Genomic DNA, 20,124 nt, shown 5'->3' on the forward strand with positions numbered 1-20,124 from the left:
CCACAAGATATCTCGAGGAAGGTATCATCTGTAGTTTTAAAATTTTGCATGAAACTCAATTTCTACATAAACAAGAATGAGCTCTAAGATGGTGCTTGTCCATTCATGGTATTTGATTGAGCGTCATTGAAGTCTACCACTCAGAAGGCTGGCACCATTTTGTGTGCCAGGAGGATATACAAATTTCTTTTTGTGTGAGAGTCCATCTGTCCGCTGGACATCCCAAGCAAGGATGAAATGATAGACTTGAAATTTTGAATGCAACTCCAGCGAAGCCTGTTATGTGTCATGTGGTGTAGTGTATTGTACCTTGTAGGTGCATTTAATCTAGTAAATAAAAATTTTCCCCAATACTAATAATAAAAATTATTCGAATTTGAGATAGAATTTTACAGTTTGGATTGTATGATTTTGGTTTTGTAGCCAGAAGTGCAGTGGGAGGGAGAGTTAGCCCATAATGTTGGTGAATTAAAATTTTAGACTCATTAAAATCATTGTGCGGAAAAATATAAAGAATGCGTCTTTGATGACTTTACTATCTACTTGAGTAGTTTTCTGACTATTTTCTATTAAGAACTAATCATGTAAGAACAAATCAGTAGTTTTACTGAAAACATGAAAATAATTCTATTCAATAGCCCTTTAGTGAAAAATTGGAATTTGAAATGTAATAGTGATTTTACTGAGAATTTTAAGACCTCAATATTCCTATGTTCCATATGAAAAAGGATAATGATTGAGATATTGGTGGCATTCCTAATCTAGCTTGAAGAACACATTCACGTTAATGAGGGATTGATGACATTACTCACCTGGTATAAAGAACAAATTCATGTTAATGAGGGATTGATGACATTACTCACCTGGTATAAAGAACAAATTCATGTTAATGAGGGATTGATGACATTACTCACCTGGTATAAAGAACAAATTCACGTTGTTTGAAGTTTATTTTTGACGATGGAAGAATTGTGAAAGAAACAGGATTTTTCCGGACATTTGCCATCAGTCAGTGAAACAAAAAATTAGTAACACTAAGTTTTGAGATCTGCAATCTGATCTCTTCTTCAGGTAAATAACTAACCTAATATATAATTACAAACCAGGTTAAAATAAACAAATCATACCAAAGCGTTGTGGCACACCTTAATCAGGAATCATAACCACCATGTTCAATAACAAATTCACATTAATGAGGGTTTTATGACATTACTCACCTGGTAAAAAGAACAAAATCACATTAATGAGGGTTTCGTGACACTACACAACTGGTTTGAAGAACAAATTCATGTTAATATCTCTGAGATAACGTTTTGAGATGTCTCAAATACTAATTTTATCTTGCCATTCACTCAGTAATAATTATTTGTAGTATCCTTCAAAACTGTGTAAACAGTAATACTTTGATCAGATGCCTAAAAAGAAGAGGCAAACCTTGTTCTGTTGATCACTTTAGTGGTTTTTTTGTGTGTGTTTAAGGGCCTTTGCAGAATAGTCGCTATGAACAAATTTATAACATTTCCAGGAACAACAATGAACGTTTGAAATTGAAAACCTAGAAAGTTTTATCAAACCATCAGAGTACAATTTTACATACATTGTTTCACTATTATTCTGCCTAGTAACAGTTTCATAAATATATGTAAGTGCTATAAACATGTTAACACGGAGCTCCGTCCATATGGAATGCCTGAGGATGGCCACAAATCCTGCAATGTTGTGATAACTCGTTATGACACAAACTGAACCGTGACAGTTACTTAACAATCACTACAGGTGTTATGCTGCAGAAATTTATTTGTACAAAAAAAATTATCAGTGTGTTATAATTCAAGTACAGAGTTGTCTTAGTTGTGTCACTAGTGTAAGCTCTTTATTTTGAGTGCGGCACCTTCTGGCACAGAGGCTGATATGTCTATCTCTCTCACTCGGTACTGACCACCGTTAAGCACCTTCACGCAGGTCGCAAGGGCAGTTGGTGCACCCGTATCATAAACACAATGTTCCCAGGAATGGTTTATGATTACCTAAAAAGATTAGTATGGCTATCACCTGTTAAACTGTACTGCATTGTAAAGGTGGCGTTGACTATAGTTGTGAATTAATTTTCTTACAATTACTTCTTTCTGTCTCTTCATCTTGATGTGCTCTTTGAATTGTAATTGTTACGGATCTTATCAAACAGAATAATGGGGAGAGTCAATACAGTACAAGGTCGATGGTACTGATAAAAAGTGCTAAGGTCACAGACAGGATTTGAACCTGCGCTATCTCTAACTCAGATCCAAAGTCCAACGTTTTAGTCTGTCCGCTTGGTCATCTGCACCCCCAATGGAGTTCATGGATGGAAGATTGCATTAGTCATGCTAATTCTAAAAACTGCTGTTAAACATGAAATCTTGGTTTTCTACCAAAAGTACTTGGAAAGACTATTTTCTTATAAGAGAGTTTACCACCTGCTTCATGAAAGATGTTAGAGTACCACAAACTTATCTTGTCCTTATTTTCAACAGTAGCTGGTTCTGTGGTTTACATCAAGTTCTGGTTGACACGATCTTCTCTTTCAAGAGAAATCTCTCACCATATTCTACTTTTGAGGACATTTCCGGATTTAAGATTTTATTAAGCCTTACCCATTATTTCAAAACCTATTTTATAGAAATTACACACGCACAACTCTGGTGTTCTCAGAAACCAAGCTATTTAAAAAAAATGATAACAGTATCAAACAACTGATAACTCTCAACTATGACATGTTTGGTGCTCCTGGCTTGTGCAAGCGTATCTTTAAAGTGGTTGTGCTCGTTTATGCATTAGTGGATTTCAATAAAAAACTACCGTTGGAATTGTTATAAAAATTGCAAAATAGTTTATATCTTTTAAAATTGTTATAACCAATGTAAAACAGCTGATACCTATCAAAAGACAAAATGTTTGCCGCTCACAACTTTTGCAAGCGTACCTTTAAAGTGGTCGTCCTCGCTTATACCTTGACGAATTCCGTTGAAACTAGTACCGATAGAATTACAATAAAATTCTCCAAATAGTTGGTGTCTAGTACATTTTTTATAACTACTGTATTTTTTGTTATTTGACGTTAAAAATTTTCCACAGATGCCATTTTGTAAATATTAAAAAAAACCACAATTTTTTTTAAGTTTTCCTCTTACCTATCCAAAGCTATGTGCCAAATTTGTTTTCTTTAGCTTTACTAGTTTTAGAGATATTAATTTGTTAATAAAAAATACAAAATGGCGGCTAGCGGCTAAACAAAGTGGAAATTGGAAAATTTATAATTCATTTTTAGCTTGAATCGCTCACAGAATTTGAAAATACATAGCCAGCCCAACCTTTTTATTACACCCTGTATAGTAAATCCAGTAGTCTAACTTGTTCCCTGCTTTCTCACCTTGTATTGCAACAGACTTGTTTGTATATTGAGACCTTGGTATCAAACTGGTAATTAATATTGTAAACACCAACAATTGGTATTTTTTGGACAGTAATTGTAGCAAGTTTTACAGAATGTAAACTATTACTGTGAGGCTAATTTTCACATTCAGGTCAAGCATGATTTCATTAATTAAGTGTTATAATTGATGAAATGTAAAGGATCCCTTCTATTTACAAATTCTATAAAAATAATAATTAGAGAATGTAACTACCTAAGCTTTTTTGAAAGATTCTTGAAGATGTTCCACCAAAAACGTTTAATTGCGAAAGTAAAATTCAACACAGTGTGAGCCGGATATTACATTGAGCACCTTAGCCTGTGAATTAAAATTAAAGGATGTATTTAAATTATGCAAATGGTTTCGGTAACTAATAAAATAACATAATAAAAAGAAACTTTATTTACAGATCTTAAAAAAATGTGTTAAACACAATATGGATCAAGACAGTTTATGACAGATTTTAACGAATTCTTGCTTTGCGCTTTGACTCCATCTGTCGAGCCATTTCCCAGCATTCCTTAGTGAGACACCGAGCCCCTTGGCTGAGAGACAAGAGCCTGCAAAGATAATAGCACGTGATAAAACAACAGATATAAATGCAGTAGACTTGCAACTACCTGGTTCCAGTCCAAGCTAATCACTAGAATACAAAAATAAAGTTTTTAAAGGTCAAAGATGGAAAACAAAAGTTTTATAGTTCAAGAGCAAATTTGCACGATATAAGCAAAAATCTGAATTTTTTCATTAAATAAATAGAGAATCTATCCTAAGAAAGAAATTGATCCAGATACGTTAAATTTGGTGGAGTTCAAAATTGGAGGGTATACAAAAGGGTTAAAAATACAAAATGTGAAGTAATTTATATCAGCCAGCAAGATTACTATTTCAGCTGATAATGCACAAACTTCAGCCAAATAGTTTTGGCCGATGTTGATTTCATTATTATTTACTTGTCAGACAATGGGTGATAGGTTGAAGCCAAATCCCGAATCTTTGACCCTCCGATTGCCAATCAACGGACATCCGTTGATTTGCAAATAATAACTTGTTCCGCTCATTTAATCTCACTTGTTACAATATGTAAACAATCAAGTATCGACGTGATTCATATACCATTGGAAAGGTAAAGAGTTGCTGAACAAAGCACTGGTTTTTTATTCTTCTAAGACAGCAGAGTAATTTTAAAATGACGTTGCTATTTTTATCCATGCAGAAAATATAGTTTCACTCCCTTTTTTGTTTTTGTGTTTTACAACAAAACATTACTTTCCCTTTTTCAGAAACGTATTATAACATTTTTGATTTCTACTACTATAAAAAAATATAAACCTAAGGTTTTCTCACAGTATTTATTATTATAATGTTATCTAGTCTATTGTAAATAAAATGATACCAAATAATTTAGATTTACAGTTTATAAAAATGTATAAACATTTTCACAAATTTATGTGTTTTTGATTACGAGAACGCACATTTCTTGTACTACTTTCAGTTTTTGTGGTAAAACTAACTTATTTACCTAAAGACTCATAAAAAACTATACATTTTCTACGACTAAATTTATGACCTTTAGGTTATTTTGAAATTTATATACTGAACTATATTTTTGAGGCACACCCCTCCCCCCTTTTTAAATGCGAATTACAAAATAAATTTCCCCACTCACCGTAAATTACCCACTCTAATCTGTACTACACAAATTACTGATTGCGGAAACATGTTTTTATTGTTCATTATGTTTGAAAACCTGTAATATTTTCCATAATTATTTTTGTGCATACTATTTATAGCTTGAGGCACTGAATGGAAATGTTATGCCAGTTCAGTCCTGATGCTGACATTGAGTTCTCTTGTTTTCGTGATTGTTGACAAGCTGAAGATGTGAACAGGAATAATTACAGTAATGAAGTACATACTTAGCTAGAACTAGCAGAGAGTGAAGGTCCTGGGCTGAGGTCTTTGCTTGCTCCTGCCTCATCTTCACAAAGTCTTCCTGGACAATCTGAAAAATATAGACAGAGAAATCTGATGATGTTATAAAATCTAGATCACAAGACTTAAACAAAACTACAAGTTTTGTGGAACAGTTTTATTTAAACCTTTTTAAAGAACATTTCATATAAGGTGTCCCAAACTGATTGTGAAAGAGCAAATTATGCATTTTTGCAAACTAAATAATTTTTTTAGGTCCAATATTATTCACATTTGAACTAAACATGTGTTTTCAGCATTATGTTCATAATGTTATTATACAACATTGATACATTTAAATTTTAATCAATTATTCCAAAATCAACATAAAAGTTGTTTTGAGTCTAGAAAGTAGCACAACGCCTTGCATTATACACATATCGTCATGTAAAGTTTATAAATTGCGCTGCAATAAAGGTTCCAAATGAATTTTCTGATTGGCTGACACCGTTAGAAATGGATGTTTTCATTTTGTTTTACTTTCTTAAATCTTAGTTACTTCACTGTTGAAGCATTCCAGGGGGAAATGAAGGGAAATACATTTTTCAGAAGCATTCGTCTTTGTAACTATTATGGGTTTAGCATTACAAAGCATTTTACTCGAGGGGCTCGAAAAATTTCATTTTTGTCTGTCTGTCCCCATGGTATCTTGTAAAGAACTTTTTTTCTATGTAGTCAACTTCGTGTTCAATGATGGCGCATGTCACTCCTTAAGATTTGGTTGAGTATTTGGGTAAACATTTTTTACATTGCTCTTATGGGTATCCATGATGGCAACAAGAAAATTGCAGAATAAATAAACTTGTAGATAAACTGACTATAATCATACATCTTTTAATGTGTGCTATCGTAACACATGTAGTTATAGCCTTGAAATTTCACATGCCTCGCCAGCGAAGCATCTTCGAGTTTGCTGTTAAAGTGATTAACATTACCAGAGATAACATATATAAGCCGCCCACTTGACAGATCTACCTCCTCACCTGATTTTGTGTTGCCTTAATTTGAGTATCTCTTAAAATATGTTTGTGATTACATGCCATGTGGTGTGGTGTACTTCTACATTCTTCTAATAAAATGAATGAATATCAAACAAAATTAACATTTTATTCCACTACTCTTAAACAATGGAGGTTCCACTGACCTGCTGAACTTCGGGGGTGAGGTCGTAGTCAGCTGTAGACACCAGCGACAAGTACACTCGCAGCTGAGACAGCAGCGGCTCCCGCAGGTAGTGGGTGGCCGCAGCGAATGTCTCTCTTACTGTGGCCAGGCACGCAGCATCCACCTCTAGAGGCAAGTGGCAGTCACTCTGCAATGTGTTTCATAACCTTTACTCGTCACTAACGTCGTTATATATGGTACTAACAGCGTTATTCTTTGTTTGAAGGTTATTTTTGACGATGGAAGGATTGTGAAGGAAACAGGATTTTTCCGGACATTTTCCATCATTCAGTGAAACATGAAATCAGTAACACTACGTTTCGAGATCTGCAATCTGATCTCTTCTTCAGGTAAAGAACTAACCTAATACATAATTACAAACTGTGTTAAAATAAACAAATCATACTAAAACGTTGTGGCACGCCTAAGTCAGGAATCCTTAACGTCGTTATGTTGTACTAACATCATTATGTGGTACTAACGGATGTTAATCTGACTGACTACACTAGCTAACAGTATTTTACCAACATGAAATGAAATGAAACTTGGCTTGGCTAATACTAATAACGACCAAGCTTAATTGGACACTATTCTCAATACTTCCAACTTTGAAGAATGAGAGAAATCTAACAAGTCATTCAATGGGAATACATTTGGATTTGAATTATAGCCATTAGATGACATTTTTATCTCCGATAAGCCTGTATTTATTAGAGGCTAATTAGATTAATCTTTCTATTTAGAAATCTGATTTACTAAAATTTTACTTCCTTAATTGTACAACAAAACATAAATGTATTTGAATGTTTGGGGAAAATATTGGAAGAAAGGTTGAACTGGATGATATATATTTGTACCTAGTAATAACAGTTACACACAGTTCATTGGTATAACACTAAACAAAAATATTGGAAGAAAGGTTGAACTGGATGATATATATTTGTACCTAGTAATAACAGTTACACACAGTTCATTGGTATAACACTAGACAAAAATATTGGAAGAAAGGTTAAACTGGATGATATATATTTTGTACCTAGTAATAACAGTTACACACAGTTCATTGGTATAACACTAAACAAAAATATTGGAAGAAAGGTTGAAACTGGATGATATATATTTGTACCTAGTAATAACAGTTACACACAGTTCATTGGTATAACACTAAACAAAAATATTGGAAGAAAGGTTGAACTGGATGATATATATTTGTACCTAGTAATAACAGTTACACACAGTTCATTGGTATAACACTAGACAAAAATATTGGAAGAAAGGTTGAACTGGATGATATATATTTTGTACCTAGTTAATAACAGTTACACACAGTTCATTGGTATAACACTAGACAAAAAATATTGGAAGAAAGGTTGAACTGGATGATATATATTTGTACCTAGTAATAAACAGTTACACACAGTTCATTGGTATAAACACTAAACAAAAATATTGGAAGAAAGGTTGAACTGGATGATATATATTTGTACCTAGTAATAACAGTTACACACAGTTCATTGGTATAAACACTAGACAAAAATATTGGAAGAAAGGTTGAAACTGGGATGATATATATTTGTACCTAGTAATAACAGTTACACACAGTTCATTGGTATAACACTAGACAAAAATATTGGAAGAAAGGTTGAAACTGGATGATATATATTTGTACCTAGTAATAACAGTTACACACAGAGTTCATTGGTATAACACTAGACAAAAATATTGGAAGAAAGGTTGAACTGGATGATATATATTTGTACCTAGTAATAACAGTTACACACAGTTCATTGGTATAACACTAGACAAAAATATTGGAAAGAAAGGTTGAACTGGGATGATATATATTTGTACCTAGTAATAACAGTTACACACAGTTCATTGGTATAACACTAGACAAAAATATTGGAAGAAAGGTTGAACTGGATGATATATTTGTACCTAGTTAATAACAGTTACACACAGTTTCATTGGTATAACACTAGACAAAAATATTGGAAGAAAGGTTGAACTGGATGATAAATATTTGTACCTAGTAATAACAGTTACACACAGTTCATTGGTATAACACTAGACAAAAATATTGGAAGAAAGGTTGAACTGGATGATATATATTTGTACCTAGTAATAACAGTTACACACAGTTCATTGGTATAACACTAGACAAAAATATTGGAAGAAAGGATGAACTGGATGATATATATTTGTACCTAGTAATAACAGTTACACACAGTTCATTGGTATAACACTAAACAAAAATATTGGAAGAAAGGTTGAAACTGGATGATATATATTTGTACCTAGTAATAACAGTTTACACACAGTTCATTGGTATAACACTAAACAAAAATATTGGAAGAAAGGTTGAACTGGATGATATATATTTGTACCTAGTAATAACAGTTACACACAGTTCATTGGTATAACACTAGACAAAAATATTGGAAGAAAAGGTTGAACTGGATGATATATATTTGTACCTAGTAATAACAGTTACACACAGTTCATTGGTATAACACTAGACAAAAATATTGGAAGAAAAGGTTGAACTGGATGATATATATTTGTACCTAGTAATAACAGTTACACACAGTTCATTGGTATAACACTAGACAAAAATATTGGAAGAAAGGTTGAACTGGATGATATATATTTGTACCTAGTAATAACAGTTACACACAGTTCATTTGGTATAACACTAGACAAAAATATTGGAAGAAAGGTTGAAACTGGATGATATATATTTGTACCTAGTAATAACAGTTACACACAGTTCATTGGTATAACACTAGACAAAATATTGGAAGAAAGGTTGAACTGGATGATATATATTTGTACCTAGTAATAAACAGTTACACACAGTTCATTGGTATAAACACTAGACAAAATATTGGAAGAAAGGTTTGAACTGGATGATATATATTTGTACCTAGTAATAACAGTTACACACAGTTCATTGGTATAACACTAGACAAAAATATTGGAAGAAAGGTTGAACTGGATGATATATATTTGTACCTAGTAATAACAGTTACACACAGTTCATTGGTATAACACTAGACAAAAATATTGGAAGAAAGGTTGAACTGGATGATATATATTTGTACCTAGTAATAACAGTTACACACAGTTCATTGGTATAACACTAGACAAAAATATTGGAAGAAAGGTTGAACTGGATGATATATATTTGTACCTAGTAATAACAGGTTACACACAGTTCATTGGTATAACACTAAACAAAAATATTGGAAGAAAGGTTGAACTGGATGATATATATTTGTACCTAGTAATAACAGTTACACACAGTTCATTGGTATAACACTAGACAAAAAATATTGGAAGAAAGGTTTGAACTGGATTGATATATATTTGTACCTAGTAAATAACAGTTACCACAGTTCATTGGTATAACACTAGACAAAAATATTGGAAGAAAGGTTGAACTGGATGATATATATTTGTACCTAGTAATAACAGTTACACACAGTTCATTGGTATAACACTAGACAAAAATATTGGAAGAAAGGTTGAACTGGATGATATATATTTGTACCTAGTAAATAACAGTTACACACAGTTCATTGGTTATAACACTAGACAAAAATATTGGAAGAAAGGTTGAACTGGATGATATATATTTGTACCTAGTAATAACAGTTACACACAGTTCATTGGTATAACACTAGACACAAAATATTGGAAGAAAGGTTGAACTGGATGATATATATTTGTACCTAGTAATAACAGTTACACACAGTTCATTGGGTATAACACTAGACAAAAATATTGGAAGAAAGGTTGAACTGGATGATATATATTTGTACCTAGTAATAAACAGTTACACACAGTTCATTGGTATAACACTAAACAAAAAATATTGGAAGAAAGGTTGAACTGGATGATATATATTTGTACCTAGTAATAACAGTTGCACACAGTTCATTGGTTGTAACACTAGACAAAAATATTCAAGCAATTATCAATTATTATTAAGTACACCGGTGGTTGAACTTGTCCACCATAGAAGCAACAAAGTGGCTTAGATAAAGTGTTGTTGATCCATGAACATTTTAACGACAACATCTTCGAATTTGCTGTTAAAATGATTGACATCACCAGAGATAACATTTGTTATCCACCCACTTGACAGACCCACCTTCTGGCCTGATTATGTGTTGCCTTACTTTGAGCATCTCTTCAAATATGTTCGTGGTTTAACAGCCATCACACATTTTTGCTTCAGCCACAGTTGTTGTGTATCCTCAAGTTACAGTAATACTGTGTAGTCGTTTATTAGAGCCACGCTATGTATTTTCATATAGTATATAGCAATAATAAATAAAAATCACTATAGATTATCTAACCACCCATAGAAATATATTAATCTATGGAAGAAAATTAAGTAGGTATTTGAAAATATTTCTACCCAAAAATTCCTGTTTCTATTCTAAAACAATTCCACAACTTATGGACGGAAGGGTAAAAAATTATTCTATTCGTTCCTCATTTTTTCAGGGTCAAACAATTCCTAATCAATTAATATGGTTTTGTTGTTTTTTCACCAGAAGATGAGGAAACATCTACTGCAGTTATACCTACTAGGTCTTCTGCAAAGCTTCCAATATATCAGGACATTCAGCATGGATAAGGATAAGGACAACATTCTGTTACGATAAGGAGATGTAGTGGGCACTATCTCAGTTGTATCACCTTCAAACAAGTGGAGGCTTTCTCCACAGAGTAATAAGATATATACAGAGTGCTCGCGCCGTAGGGAAAATTGACTCGGCCAGAGCGGTGACGACAGGGGTGGTGGCAGCTCGCGGACCGTCTCGCTCGAGCCCTGTGTTGCCACTTAGTGCGCGCTCTGTACTGTAGTAGAGAAAGAATCTGAGTCGGTCGGCCCGGCACTCGGCTTTCTCTCAAACCCCTAGCCCTGTTGTTACGTTACTACTCAGCAAGCGTTCGCTTCCTGCCTGTTTTGTTCTGCATTTATATGCACCTATTTAACTTGCTTTACAATAGTGCGCGCTACGTACTGTAGTAGAGAAAGAATCTGAGTCGGTCGGCCCGGCACTCGGCTATCTCTCAAACCCCTAGCCCTGTTGTTACGTTACTACTCAGCAAGCGTTTGCTTCCTGCCTGTTTTGTTCTGCATTTTATATGCACCTATTTAACTTGCTTTACAACAACTAAAATTGCGCTACATAAGTGAGTAGTAAACTAATTAATTATTAAAAACGGGGGAAATTACATACAGGAGCAGTAATGAAAGAAAAACATAAAATTCAACAAAGAGTTTACTGTGTTTGATGTCAATAACTCTGTTTAGAACAATTATTTCACAAATAATAAAATGTCCTTCATAAAATTGTACATTCACAATACTATTTGTTTCCTATAAAAATTCAATGTTTTAGAATTATTGTTAGCAGATTTATCAGGGCATGCCCTTTTCACGAGAATACGATTACAGTAGACTCCCTCTTGTTCGGCTTCATTTGGTTCGGCCGCTGGATGGTTCGGCCGGCCACCTGAGTATGACTCACATGCGCATCTGCTGTGTTCGCCGACGCCTGCGACTAGCGACAGGTCGTGACAAGTTTATCTAGCTCATTCGCTCATTCCTTTGTTTAAATAGGTCAGTTGTCTTCTGTATTTAATCGAGTTGAGATGTATAGTACATGTAGAGTTGTATTCTTTCCTTGAGTGAACGTTTGTGTGTGTAGTGTATTGTTGCGTGTGTGCTGCTGTTTTGGATTTATTTTCGTGATGAGTGTTAAACGTAAGCGTACTTTTGTGACAATAGAACAAACGGTTGAAAGCACTAGAGCGTTTAGACAAAGGTGAATCGGTTTTAAAATATTTGTAGGGAACTTGGAGTAGGTAAAAGCACGATAAACGATTGGCGTCGAAACAGAAAATCAATTGAGACGTTTTGTACCCAGATTGAAAACAGATAAAGTTCTTGCATCTCGTTGCACTTTAAAGAAACCTAACAATGAGTTAGTTGATGATGCTCTTTGGTTGTGGTTTTTGCAAGAACGTAGAAGAGGAACGCCAATGAGTGGCCCCATTTTACAAGAAAAAGCTGTTATCCTACACAATAAACTTCAGGAACATTTGTGGCAAGCGATGGTTGGCTTTCACGCTGGAAACATAGGCACGGTGTTCATTTTCTTGGAGTGTACGGTGAAAAGCTATCAGCAGACCCGGCAGCCACAAGTGAGTTTACAAAAAAACTAGAAAAAGTGATTGCCGACAATAACTTAAGCCCAGAACAAGTATACAATATGGATGAAACTGGGTTAAACTTCAAACTTTTACCTCGAAAAACATTGGCTACGGCGAAAGAAAAGTCTGCTCCTGGCTTTAAAGTAAGCAAGGAAAGAATCACAGTGGCTCTTTGTTCCAATGCTTCAGGCACCCACAAACTACCTCCGTTTGTCATCGGTTAAAGTCAGCAAAACCCAGGGCATTTAAAAACTTTGGACATGTCAAAGCTACCAGTGTACTACCCGGTAACAGAAATCGGCTTGGATGGATTCTCATTTATTCAAAGAGTGGTTTATTTGTGAGTTCGTGCCTAAAGTAAAAAGTCATTTGTTGAGTTTGAAACTTCCTGTAAGCGCACTTCTTCTTCTCGACAATGCGCCTACCCACCCGGATGAACTGACATGTGAGGGGTGAGACTGGAATAAAACTGTATTTTCTGCCCCCAATGTGACAAGTCTCCAACAGCCAATGGATCAGGGTGTCATTGAATGTGTTAAAAGGAAATACCGGAGAAAGCTCCTTTCAGAAGTTCTATTCAAGCTAGAAAACGATGAACAAACAGACCTTAATCCAAGTGTTAAAAACAATCAACGTGAAGGACGTCATTTTCATGGTGGCTAAGGCCTATGATGAAGTAACAGCCTTGACAATAACAAAGTCATGGAGAAAAGTCTGGCCAGACATTGAAAAAGCCTTTGAAAAGGACGGAAATAATCTTGGTGTACCCGACCTTGAACATGAAAACAGAGGAACGGGTAGAAATCCTAAGTGACTTAATGCGACTGCCTCACACTGAAGACATTGTGAACAAGATGTTTTGGAGTGGTTGACCGCTGAAAAGGAGCTCGATAATGAAGTTTTGAATGATGAAGAAATAGCTCAGTCGGTTTTTACAGCGTCAAGATACCCAAGACGTAGAAGAAGAAGACGATGTTGACGGTGAGGTAGACGACGAGGGTCAAATGAGTCACGCAGAGGGGGTGGCAGCCCTGCAACTGGCTACAACCTATATTGAGCAACAGACGACTTCTACAACAGTCGACGTCATGTTTTTTTGAGGAAGTGGCATGAATATGCAAGGAAGAAAAGCTATTGAAGAAAAAGTGCAACGAAAAATTACTGATTTCTTTTAAAAAAAACCCTTTTATACAGTAGAAAATTTTACTTTTATAACCATGTACATACTGTAAATTTGTGTTTGTAAATCTTTAGTTTTGTGAGGTTTTATTTTCGTTATTTTTGTGTGTGATAAATAGAAACTTTGAGTTTCGAATACAGTACGTGTTTACAACTCCAACTGCCAGTGGTGAGTTATAAGTTAGCACTTACCCTAGGCCTAGTTTAGTTTATTTGCTACATAAAACTCTTAAAATACTATTTGCACATGTTTCACAAATATTTAACAGACTGTATGACGATCGAAAGTACGTTTTAGAAGTTTAAAAAGGTCTTATTTTTGCTAACTTCGGATAGTTCGGCGGCCATTCTTTAGTTCGGCCGGGGGGTCCGGTTCCCCGAGGTGGCCGAACGAGAGGGAGTCTACTGTATTTAATAAATATTATACATTAAGTAGTAAGCATTTAACAGTTAAAATGTGGTATTTTAAGTAATGTAAGACTAGAAACTCTATTTAGAAGAAATTACGTAATTTCACAAAAAATAACTTAACATCAAATCGAACATAGTTAGAAATAAAAATACACAAAGGAATCCAAAGCAAGATGTAAATACAGCTATCAAATACAAAATTTCAATAATAACGATTGCAACATTGAAAACAAAAATAAATATAATACAATTTGATCTGTTAAATGTTACAATTAAGATTCAGTGTCTACTTTAAACCGATGAATCGTTGCACAAATTTCTATTGATGGTCTATAAAAAAATAATATCCTATTATAGTAAACTATAAACAGCCAAATAAATTATTGTAAAACTAAATTGTGGATCTGAGTAAAAACATCAAACAAGATTCAGGTGTAACAAAATGCACTAAAACAGTTTCAGAGTTCGCGTTAGGTCAAAATAAAATATTAAATTTACTATAAAAATGTGTTAGGAACCGCTCCACTTGCCCAGGTATCCACCTTCTTTTCTCTAGAACTTTTAAACGATTTGACCGATTGACTTAACAATTAATGTTAGAAGTGTAAATAAAGAAATAATGTTAATTTTCTGGATATCAGCTCACTTTAAATAAACTGTCCAGCTTTCTGGATTCTTAAGTTTATGGACATAAGATTTTCCCTGACTTTTTATAATTCTTTTACATTTCCCTGACTTTTCACCCGTTTGGAAACACTTCCCTGACTTTCCAGGGTCTGTGGGATTCTTGTAGTGGTCCAAAATTATTTGGTTTAAGTAATAACTACTAATGATGAGAGCGTTTGCGGAATACTCGTATTTATGGAAACTTTTCTTTCTTGTGAGACCATAAACTAAAATTTACACATATTTATAACCCTTTTTTATCCCTACATTTACAATAAATACCCTGTACAATTACGCCGTTTTTGAACAATTTAAATATAAAATACTGCTAATTAATGGTATGCTTAAGTAGAAATAGTGTTGAAACTGGAAACTATGCGATGACATTAACGTTCTAATATTGGAAAATAGATGTGCGTTTACAAAAACATTACAACTAATATTCTTAAAACTAACACATACCACGTAAAAATATATTACTAGTTACTTCCAAATTCTGAACATGCTGTAAGATTTATACATGTTTTAACACTTTAAGTTTGTCTAGAGCACTCTTTTTCGTAGAATGACCTGACCTGCTTATGAACTAAAATTTGAAAAAATGACTTCATCACAAAGTCACTATGCTGACACGCACTGCACATTATAGAGTCAAATGAAACCACTTTGTCTGTTATGTTTACTAGTCTTCGAACAAGATTTAACTTATGAGCCGATTTAGGGTATTTCATCTTAAAAAACCTTAAATGCAGCATCGACAACGTGCATAAGGCTATCGGATGGTGCCAACAGTCCACTTGTTTCATCAATTTTTATTGTAGTAAAGGATTTGTTGAGAATCAAGAGTTCTTTTTTGTTCGTTAATTTGGATGATAGGTTGCACATTTTTTGCAAGCATTGTCTACACTTTTTTTTGAAATACCTATGAGCAATGTAACCCGCAAAATACACTTGTGAACAGGTCTCTATGGTGACTACATCCTCTTCTTGTGATGTTCCTCTCGATCCAACAACTGGCCCCCCTCCATTGGATGAAATACTAGAGGATTGGCTGTCAATTTCGTCTCCTCCAACCGTAACAGAGGCAACCTCATCACCACTATTGAACATATGTCATTTGTGTTATATTATATGTTTATTATTTGATACAGGGGTTTTCACCTGATGTATTTGAAATTTAATGTGAGAGAACGGTTTGACTTACATAGTAAACTGAAATATCTGTTGTTGTTTAAAAATGGCAGTTCAAAAATTTACAATAGTGGGAATTTACATATAACACACACATACTGCAGTTGCAAAGATAAATAATTTTTACTTTTATAATTAATTTGAAAATAAAATTAAGTTTAAAATTGCATGAAACATGTAAGCGTTTACAAACAACCATAGTTTATACCCAAATAAAAAAAATGCAAATTACCATTTCTATTTTTTAAAGTACATCAATTTTAACGTCTTTGAAAAACAAAAAAGTTTTGGATATAACATTTTTCCTAGTTCTCTTTTTTATAGTATAAAAATATTGTTAAGTGGATATAAAACCCGCTCAACTACTACCTTATGTTCGTTTTTAATCATTTTAAAGTCCCACTTATAGATCAATATTAATAGGTGAATTTCAAAATATGAATTTAATTACATATTAAATAATAAACGTTTATGAACTAACCTTGATCATTATCACCTTCCAGTGTGTTGTGTGGAGATCGAGTAGGTCGTCCATATCGGGATCATACGATGTACTCCTTGGAGGTTCCATCAACTGGTTCAATATAGCGATCCGCAAGCATCCCCTAAACACTCTTACTGTTGGATTTCTATTGAACCCACCCCTTTGACGAATAGAGGAGAACAAGTTTTCGATTGGATCTTGGTTTTGCTTTGATGTTAACAAATATCGACATCCTCCATGCTCAAATAGTTGTAGCATTGCATTTATTGTTAGTCTGAATCCTTTGAAGCACGGTGGTTCTGGATATTTGGCATTTAATTTTCGCAAATCCTTAAACAATTTCAACCCTTCCATTAATAAGTTTCTTGTGTGACTGTGAGTTTTGCTTAATCCACATCGGTCAGGATTTACTGTTGTTAGTTGTTTCCTGTTCATGGCACACTGGGTACCGCATGGTCTTTAAAGCTTGGCCTGTATCGCCAAGAAGTGTGCGATATTTAACCAATATCTGGATAGTAACTGATTTGAACAACCAAATACCGTTAACCACGTTTATACCAAACAATGGAATGTAAATTGTGTGCTGTAGTAAGATAGTTGCATACCCGTAATTAATTTACCATACACCCGACCATACTTTTTTTGCAATCGAGCAAAACTGTTTGGAGTTGAGGTAACATTTTAAATTTATGACTTTCCTACATCAGATTATGATTCGATCGACCGAAAAATTAATATTCCGGATGCTAACTTCATCTTTGGCTAGTAAAAGGACATGTAGTACAAATCAACAACTTGACAGTCAAATAATGAAAAAATAAACTCGACCAAAATTTTTCTAGAAGATTTCTTGAAAAATAATGTAACTGTGAAATTCAAACGTCAAATAACAGAATTTTTTAACACTTGCGTATCTTCTCCAGTTACAACTTTCTGTTTTAATAAATGCTATGTTATATTACACGGAAGTCATAATACCATTTAATAAAAAATAGTAACATATTACTAAAACATACCTCTTACTTACTAATACTAACACATACTCTTATATTGATTTACATTATGAAGTTGAAATAATAACAAGTAATTAATAACGATAACACTTGTAGTGAATATTGTGTATACCTCGTTTGTTATATATACAGTGTCAGATTCTTCTCGCATTGAATTAATAAATAATACATTTTCTCGTTACTGATTTTTCTATCTCAGTATATATCAATGTCATATTTAATTTTAGGTCAGTGCTCCAAAAGCTGTAACTAATCCAGGACTACTTAAGAAAAGCAATGCAGTCTTAACTTTGTACCTACGATGCTATAATTTCTAATTTATGATTTAATTCACAGAAAATACAGTACTATTGTTTGAGACCATTCATTATTTCTGTATAAATCTTAGAGTTGCCAATTTAGAAATAACCAATACTGTAACGGGTCCGTCAGTTTATCGAATGTTGTGCAATATAACTCTATGCGGCTTCTCTCATTACATTTATGCCAAGGAACTTTAATTTGAAAGGCTGTTACTGATATTTCAGTTGCTTATCCGAAGGCACAGTGAGCTGAGCGCGACAGATTGGGACACAGGGATACTGGCCCGCTTCATCACTCCCCCCCTCCCACCCACTCCACACCCGCCGCGCCGCCCGTCGGGGCACGGTATGGCAACGCCCGCTGGGACACAAGCTCACGTCGTGCTCTAAAGCGGACAGTTCACAAAACAGCCCAAAAGTTGTTAACACATGAAAGCATGGGCGCGAGCACTCTGTATATACCTTATTACTCTGTGCTTTCTCTATTCTAGAAGCTTCAGCTCTTCCAACTCCTCTACAGTACACTAGACTTACAGTTACCCCTTAACGCAAATATTTCGGTATTTGCCAAAGTGGGATGTTTGTTTCAAAAAATTTCTGCTTCGCATAGTTGCAACACCACAATATAAATTAACACTTTTAAACACGAATGTTTTTAGACCATGTTATGAGTCCCAAACCTAAAGATGTTTCTAGAGAGAGTGCACTTCCACAGTGATGGAACATCTTCAAAGATTGGCGGCAGAAAATGCCAGCAATAAAAATCATTTGATAAATCAAATGTGAAGGTTTTTTTTTTTCAAGATTTGGTTTACTATTTTTAGTAACAATAAATGGCCAATAATGTATCAATACAAAGTGAGTAACTCACCGGTAACATAGATTTCCCCTCGGAGAGAATGAGTACAGGTATGTCGGTGTTGAACTCTACAGGGTAAAACTGAAAGTCGTACTCTAACCTTTGGTTACTTATGACGGAACCGAGAGCTCGGCAGTTCCGGACTCCTGTGAATCAACAATTGTGATTAGTAAAGCAATAAAGAGAAAAATCTACGATATTCACTTTTGTTTAAAACCAAACCAATGCATAAGCTAATGAATTCTGAAGCTGTGTTCATATGTTCTACTCTCTTACCTTCCACTGGGATATTCTTGGGAAGTCTTTTCTAATCATTGGGCAGCGGTTAAATTGTGCATAAACAATCACCTGGATTGGCCCGGTAACAAAAACTGTTCTGTAACTATTGCATTGTAATCAACAAGGAAGGGGAAACCATCTCTGAACCAGCCTCTCCAGTCAAAGCAGGTAGGGGGTGGCACACCCTTAAGTCTAGGCTGGCAAGAACCTTCGACTCTTAGGAAATAAACCCCACCAACTTCAACAGTCATCTCCCGCAGTAGACTAGACCTATCGAACTACACTTGTCCTTGCACGCCAAAATCTTGACATTTGCGATCAGTGATTTACCACTCCTGGACATCCATAGGGTTGCCCAGATTTGTGTCACATCGGTTTTTGCTGTACCCAGTGGTAGGTTCAACTGGAAGGTATAAACCAACCAGAAGTGAACTCTCCTGGAAACTCCAGTCACCTTACAGTAGATCGTGAGTTGACGCACCTCTATCGTTGAGTTGTCCAGGCTCCAGCATAGTCTCGTCTATCACCAGATGTGTCTTGTCACTTAGCTGCAGCAATCCACTCTCCAGTCTGTTGGTCTCATAATTCTTCCTGCAGAGTGATACACAAATTATCTTAATATTCAAGGAACAAGAGCACCATATACAAGAACACAGCCGAAATACGGCAATAAAATAGAGTCTGGTTGGGAATGATGAAATAGTTTTGCAGAGCAATGCTTTGCGTAGTTCACAACAAACCAAGTAATGATTAAAAAGGCATAAAATTAAATTGCCATGTCTTAAAATATGATTTATACTAAATACACAATCAACATAAAATGTGATTAAGCATGCAAAAAGTACATTGCATGAAATTCTAAAACATGCTGATAAACACACTTAAGTAACAATTGACAATATATAAGTTGTAAATT

At 34.5% G+C, this 20,124-nt stretch overlaps 1 protein-coding gene across 1 annotated transcript in view; it reads right to left on the reverse strand.

Annotated features, from left to right (window-relative positions):
- Window positions 1-3,836: 3,836 nt before the first annotated feature.
- The window catches only part of LOC124367382 (mini-chromosome maintenance complex-binding protein-like), a 43,701-nt gene continuing 27,413 nt past the window's right edge, over window positions 3,837-20,124 (reverse strand). Inside the window, exons 9-13 of the mRNA XM_046824150.1 lie at window positions 19,690-19,799; window positions 18,942-19,075; window positions 6,571-6,738; window positions 5,372-5,457; window positions 3,837-4,012 (exon numbers count right to left, since the gene is read on the reverse strand). Coding sequence (XP_046680106.1) covers window positions 3,916-4,012; window positions 5,372-5,457; window positions 6,571-6,738; window positions 18,942-19,075; window positions 19,690-19,799 — 595 coding nt within the window. The 3' untranslated portion in view covers window positions 3,837-3,915. The remainder of the gene's footprint in view (window positions 4,013-5,371; window positions 5,458-6,570; window positions 6,739-18,941; window positions 19,076-19,689; window positions 19,800-20,124) is intronic.

Source organism: Homalodisca vitripennis, chromosome 8, assembly GCF_021130785.1.
Source record: "Homalodisca vitripennis isolate AUS2020 chromosome 8, UT_GWSS_2.1, whole genome shotgun sequence".
In the NCBI taxonomy this organism is placed as follows: Eukaryota; Metazoa; Arthropoda; class Insecta; order Hemiptera; family Cicadellidae; genus Homalodisca; species Homalodisca vitripennis.